At 42.3% G+C, this 6,552-nt stretch overlaps 1 protein-coding gene across 1 annotated transcript; it reads left to right on the top strand.

Annotated features, from left to right (window-relative positions):
• Nucleotides 1-378: 378 nt before the first annotated feature.
• Nucleotides 379-1,413, top strand: LOC116065604. Its single transcript, XM_031321142.2, has 2 exons — nucleotides 379-724; nucleotides 872-1,413. The coding sequence occupies exons 1-2, from the start codon at nucleotides 396-398 to the stop codon at nucleotides 1,197-1,199; spliced, it is 657 nt and encodes a 218-aa protein (XP_031177002.2). The 5' UTR covers nucleotides 379-395; the 3' UTR covers nucleotides 1,200-1,413.
• Nucleotides 1,414-6,552: the final 5,139 nt, after the last annotated feature.

Consider the following 6,552-nt stretch of genomic DNA (forward strand, 5'->3'; position numbering starts at 1 on the left):
TGTGGGGCCAAAATGCTGGACCCCACAAGGTTAAAGGGCTGTTTGAGGGTTAGAGGGGTCCTATTACAGTTTTTTTGGATTGCTTACACACTAAAATTAAAAGTAGTACACTATTAGCAAAACCTTACAGTCAAGAAGCAAAACATCAGCCCATATTTGCACAACTATAAGCACAGTGTCAACCTCACACTTGTTGCAAAACTCTCCACACAGTGATTTGCAAAACACTAAACACACTTAACATACATTACACACAAAAATCTATCATGAAGTCACTTCCTTGCAATACCAAAGCACTGACTGTCAAATTACCGCACCGTTCAACCAATTGGTTCAACACAGTCATCAGGTGTGCAAACACTTGTGAGTCGTGAGTTCATCGGTCTTCAAGCACAATGGAAAGAGTCAGAGAAAGAGTAAGACGAGGAGGAGAACGAGGAGAACGAGGAGGAGGACAAGGAGGAGGAGGAAGGGGAGGAAGAGGAATCAACAGAGGAAGAGGAAGAGATGGAGGCCATGCTGGAGGTAGAGGTAGAGGAAGAGGAAGAGGAAGACAAGAAGGTGCTCAAAGAGGACCGAATCTGACAAATGAGATCCGCGCAACACTGGTTGACCACGTTGTCAACCACGGCCTGACGCTGAGGGAGGCTGGACTGCGAGTACAGCCAAATCTAAGCCGATACACAGTGGCAAGTGTGATAAGAACATTTCGACTGGAAAATAGGTATTGTAAAAATATCATCATATCAAAAACATCTGCACGGTTTCAGTAACTGCTTACAGTACTGTATTCTATGCACTATCAGCACGTCTGTTACCTTTTCCTGTGAAATTACTGTACTATTGTATAGTGGGTTTTTTTTCTTCATAGGATTGAGGGTCAGGAACGACAAGGGGGAAGGCCTCCTATGTTCACAGAACAGCAAGAGAGGGAGATAGTAAACATGGTTTTGGCCAACAATGCTATAACACTCAATCAGCTCCAAACTAACATTGTCAATAACCACGCCAGTTTCAACGATATCCATCAGGTCTCAACATCAACACTGGCACGCATCCTAAAAAAAAAACATATTCAAATGAAGCAAATTTATCGAGTGCCTTTCGAGCGCAATTCCGAAAGGATGAAGCGACTGCGGCATGATTATGCAGAGGTATGTATTCACTTTAGCAGTGTGATCTTGCATACTGTCTCATAATCTTTTACTGTACTGTAATATGTATACTACATCTACACTGAACTACACAATTTTGCCTGACACTGTTCTTCAGAGAGTTTTATGAATGGATGGAGAGGAGATCCAGCATGAGTTCATTACGTAGATGAGGCTGGGTTCAACCTGACGAGAACACGAAGGAGGGGAAGAAACATCATTGGCCACAGGGCTATAGTCAATGTCCCAGGGCAACGTGGGGGTAATATACAAGGGGGTCAGCTTCTCCTCGGACCGCGAACCTCCTATGGCGCTATTTTAATGCTACAAAGCGATCACCTCCCGTTAGCATCCCATTGACTGCCATTCATTTTGACGTCACTTTGACAGAGAATAACTTTACATCTGAAGAGTTTAAAGACTCTATTTGTCCATTGTTTATTTCTAAAGAAACACAACAATGTATAAAAGGCTCCATTACCTTGTAGCTCACGTTATGGCTCCGTAGCAGACGTTTTTATAAAAATAGGCTAACGATTGGGTCATAACCACGAGACTTACTGTCTCATAGTAGAGGAATTACCGTATAGTACAGGAGAAGCTCTCAGGCAGTTTGGACTTCCATTAGCTGTTTAAGTTTAATTACTAATGTTAACTATCATTTTAGTGATCAATAATTAGCCTGTGTCTATGTTATCTCCTTACATATACCTACGCTCTCCGTCTCTGCTAGATTGGGAATGATTGAGATTTCTCTTGGCACAGCTACCAGAAGACTTCCAACTTTCAGACAGGTTGCTCACGTCACATCTACGTCTTCAAGCTCAGTTGGAGGCTGCTCAGTAACGCTCAGCCATCACCGGGAAAGAGACTTCACTGGTCTCCGTCCAGAGACACGGGACCTGCTGGTCCATTCTTATATACAGTCTATGGTAATATAACACTCTGTGCAGCCATTACACAGAATGGAGTCCTCCACCGCCATGCCCATATGGGCCCTTACAACACAGCACTCATACTTACATTCTTGGACCAATTGCACAACATAACAGCAGCAAATCAAATCGATCATATGCAATACATTGTTGTCTGGGACAATGTGTCTTTCCAGCGCTCTGCTCTGGTTCAGAACTGGTTTCAGCAACATCCACATTTCACCGTCCTATATCTTCCACCATACTCTCCATTCCTCAACCCTATAGAAGAGTTTTTCTGGGCATGGCGGTGGAAGGTATATGATCTCCGTCTCCAGGCTGAGGTACCCCTCATCCAAGCCATGGAGGAGGCCTGTGACCAGATGGAGGCAGCAGCAATGCAAGGATGGAGTCGTCATTCAAGACGTTTCTTTCCAAGGTGTCTTGCTAATGACAACATTACCTGCGATGTTGATGAAATTCTCTGGCCAGATCCAGCTAGGCGAAGAGACAATGTCTAGTTCTGTTTTTTTTTTTTGTTTTTTTTTTACAGTAAACTTACAGTACAATACGTAAAGTGACATTTTGTTACAGTATTATGAATCTCCATGTCAACATTTTGGGCGTGTTGAGAAATAAATGAGTTTCTTCAGTCTGCAACATTGGTCTTGTGTAGTGTTTGGTGAATGTACATTATATTTGTACTTTGTTGATGGTAGCCTACTCTAATCATAGGGAAGTAGAAGTGCTAAAAGTGTTTTAGGTTTATCACAGCAGAGTGTAACTCGTGCAAACAGAGTATAGTAATGTGAAACGTGTGTTTCATATGGTAACAAAGTGTGGTTTTTAAACAGAAGTGTATAGTTTTTACAAGAGTGTTTAATTATGCAAAGGATCTGTAGTATTTTGCTAATTGTGTGTAGTGTTTTGAAAACACGGGCCCTGTTTTGAAAATCGTGCTTAAGCAATCCAAAAAAAACTGTAATCAAAATTCACTGTTATAAGTTGTTGTTGTTTGAGCAGCAGAGTGAGAACAGATCCTATAATGGTAAAAATCCACTCACTCGTTTTTGAGGCTATATTCCACCCATGCAACACGCACAACGTACCCGAAGCATCCAAAGATCACCTGTACATAATTACCACAAAGATTCAGCAGCACTTCTACTCCATTATCTTCAGGTATTTGTTCCCACTTTACTTTTCTGACCGATGTCTCCATCCTCGTGAAGTTTCGGGAGGCCCTGGAGAACAAATTCAACACCATTCTTAAGTTCTGCCAACAAGTCAACTGGCATCAAGGTGTGAAAGCTGTTTTGGCTGGTTTTGATCCAGAGGCTTCAGACAAGGCTGCGTGCATTCTTCTCCTTCTGATGGCGTACTTCAAACTAGGGATGTCCCGATCAGGTTTTTTTGCCCTCGAGTCCGAGTCATGTGATTTTGAGTATCCACCGATACCGAGTCCCAATCCGATACTTCTATAATATATAAAAAAAGAATAAAGAAGAGCGAAAAAACAGATCCAGGATGTTTGCATGTTTGCATTTAACCAATAGCGTCTCTGCAACAAAGTGATGTCATGCCGCACGCGTTGCTGTTTCTGTGTGGAGTCAAAAGAGCCTAACCGTGCGTTCGTGGACTTCGGAAAAACGTTTTTCCGAGTGAAAACGTCATCATTCACGTCCCTTCCTGTGGGAATCAGAGGTGGGAAACTCAGGCCAGATTTTGCTGACCGAGTTTCCCAGTTGGTGACGCGTTGTTGACAACTGACGTTTGATGGAGGCGACTTTGGTTCACTGAACATATTTCAATGACAATAAACTGTTTATTGTGGACAAACGCCTCTGCTGAGAAACATACACAGACATAACATGTTTCAGATTATTCATAAATAGGCCTGTAGGAGCCATAAATTGGGTTTGATTAGTCTTTTATTATCTTTCCTCCTTTTTGCGCTGTTGTGTATATGCATGCGCATAGTGACGTTGTTGGTTACGGTGGGTGTCACCGGGGGTGTGGTGTCTGTATTAGTGCGTGTGTGTGTTCACCTGTTTGGATGATTGCTGCAGGGTGAGCACGTGGAGAAACTTTCTGTTGACCGTCACCATCGTTGTCTCCTGTTACTGCACCGTCTGAGGTATCTCTGCACGGCTTATGAAATGCATCAATTCAAGTAAGTGCTGTTTCTTGCTAAGCTTGTGAAATGGATCAATAAAGACATCCCATCAAGTGCAATGGTTCAGCGTGACGCGTCTTCAGTGTAAACCCACATGTCTTAGCCTGCTGCGGCGTTTGGATTAGTTTCTAAATTTACATGCCGCATTAAGGCCTATGTATAAAAAAAAACCAACACATTATCCGTGTCCTTTCCCATTCGTTGTCCTGCAGACAACACAAACACCTGACCATGTGCTGGTTGGATGCTCGCATTAGAAAACAGCAGCCAATTATTGTAGCGTTGTGTGTGTGTAGCGTTTCACCAGGTTTTTACCCACCTGATGCTCCCATTGACATATATATAAGGATGCTCCTAGGCTACGGCCAACAGTTGGTGGCAGTCATGCAACAAGTTGTTATGCCAAACGCCAATATAACAGAAGAAGAAGAACACGCATCCCGACCATCCTAACCATGTGAACGCTGGTAGTCGGAAAAACAACGTAATCACGGGGGCGGTCCCTGTTATTCCGAGGTGGCATGAACGCGCCATAACTCTGTGCCACCGCATAACTATAGATGTGTTAAAAATAATGAGAATATATATACATATATATCCGAGTCCTGATCGGGAGATAACGTCCGATACCGATCGAGTCTGAAAACACGTGATCGGATCTGGACATCCCTACTTCAAAGAGCCCAAGGATGCTATTGTGCTTGATGTTGATGCAAGTATATTTTCACTCTCACATTAACATTAGCATTAGGCCTATTGTTTTTTTGTAAATGGTAAATGGACTGTACTTATACTGTGAGTTTTGGGGGTGGCAGTAGCTCAGTCCGTAGGGACTTGGGTTGGGAACTGGGGGGTTGCCGGTTCAAGTCCCAGTACGGACCAAAGTACAGAGTGTGTATTGGTAGCTGGAGAGATGCCAGTTCACCTCCTTGAGCAAGGCACCGTACCCCCCCAACCGCTCAGGGTGCTGGTCCAGCACTGGCAGCCCACTCACTCTGACATCTCTCCATTAGTGCATGAATAGGTCCTGAGCATGTGTGTGTAAAATTCTTAATTCTTCTTTTCCGACCACACAAAGCGCCTCACACTACACTTCACCATTCACACAGGTGCCAACTGCTCATCAGTCCAAAGAAACTGTAGTCACATTGTCATGATCACATTCTAAACTTTACCAAATGTGTAAATGTGTACTAATAAGATAAATCAATGGGGGCCAAGGGATGATCTGTTTGCAAATTGACTCTGTGCTACTATAGGTACCGATTATTAACAGTTGAATCTTATTCTATAATTTTATAGCCTTCTGCCACAGCCACTGATGTGGAAGGGACTGTGATGCTACCAAGCACCCCTCGCTTGATTGTTCAAGGTAATGTTGATGTCTTCCTCATTTTGAATGTATTTTGTCTAGTCATCCACAGGTTTGTTGTGAGCAGTTTCATGTAGTAACTATTTTCTTACAACCGATAGTTAACCGGTCAACCGATGCTCACAATAAGGTCTGGATTATTTTAAGGAACCAGGTTATGATTTTCTGGAAAGAGACATTGCTGTTGAGTTTTTCAAATGTGTTTTTTTGCGCTTTGAGCACAACAAACAAAGTGCCATATAGTGGTGTGCTGCAGACTTAACTCGTGTGTCTGTGCTGGAGACCAGACCACATTAGACCAGAGACAAAGTATATATATAAGAAATTGAATGTATTTATCATGGATTTCGTGGAGCTTCGTTAGCTTTACTATTCTACAGTGAAAAAACAGGTAGACATCTGGAGATATTAGGAGCCATTTTTTCAGTGAACGGGTAATAATTCTAGGAGGAAGAGTACAAGCAGAAACAGCCACCTTTTCTTTTTTCTTTACTACCTTTCCGGGTCTTGAAAGTAATAAAATGGCTGTCCATGGAGGAGTCAGAAAGCTCTCGGATTTCTTAAAATATCTTAATTTGTGTTCCAAAGATTGATTTCCATTTTAGGATTAGTTTTACAATGCGAATACCATCCTAATAAGGAGCCAGTCCACCACAGACTTCACAGTAATTATGCCGTCGTATTCTACAGCAGCCTACAGCTAAATTACAGTAATACATACAATACATGGCATAATTACTGTGAAGTCACAGTATACAGCTGTCATTTCACAATTATTTACTGTAAAAATGATACAGTAACTTACTGTGAAAGTCATGCAACTGGTAACCTGCAATTTATATATTGCATTTAATATATATTAATTTAATAATTAACAGTGTAGGGAATGCATTGTCAATGACGGGTCCCCACAAAGATAGTGAAACAAGCGTGTGT

The sequence above is a fragment of the Sander lucioperca genome, chromosome 3 (assembly GCF_008315115.2).
Source record: "Sander lucioperca isolate FBNREF2018 chromosome 3, SLUC_FBN_1.2, whole genome shotgun sequence".
Classification (NCBI taxonomy): Eukaryota; Metazoa; Chordata; class Actinopteri; order Perciformes; family Percidae; genus Sander; species Sander lucioperca.

Excerpts from the sequence above, each read along its gene's own strand:
- LOC116065604 (XM_031321142.2), top strand. The coding sequence starts at position 396 with ATGGAAAGAGTCAGAGAAAGAGTAAGACGAGGAGGAGAACGAGGAGAA. Across the intron at positions 725-871 it reads ACATTTCGACTGGAAAATAG|GATTGAGGGTCAGGAACGAC; the intron begins GTATTGTAAAAA and ends TTTTCTTCATAG.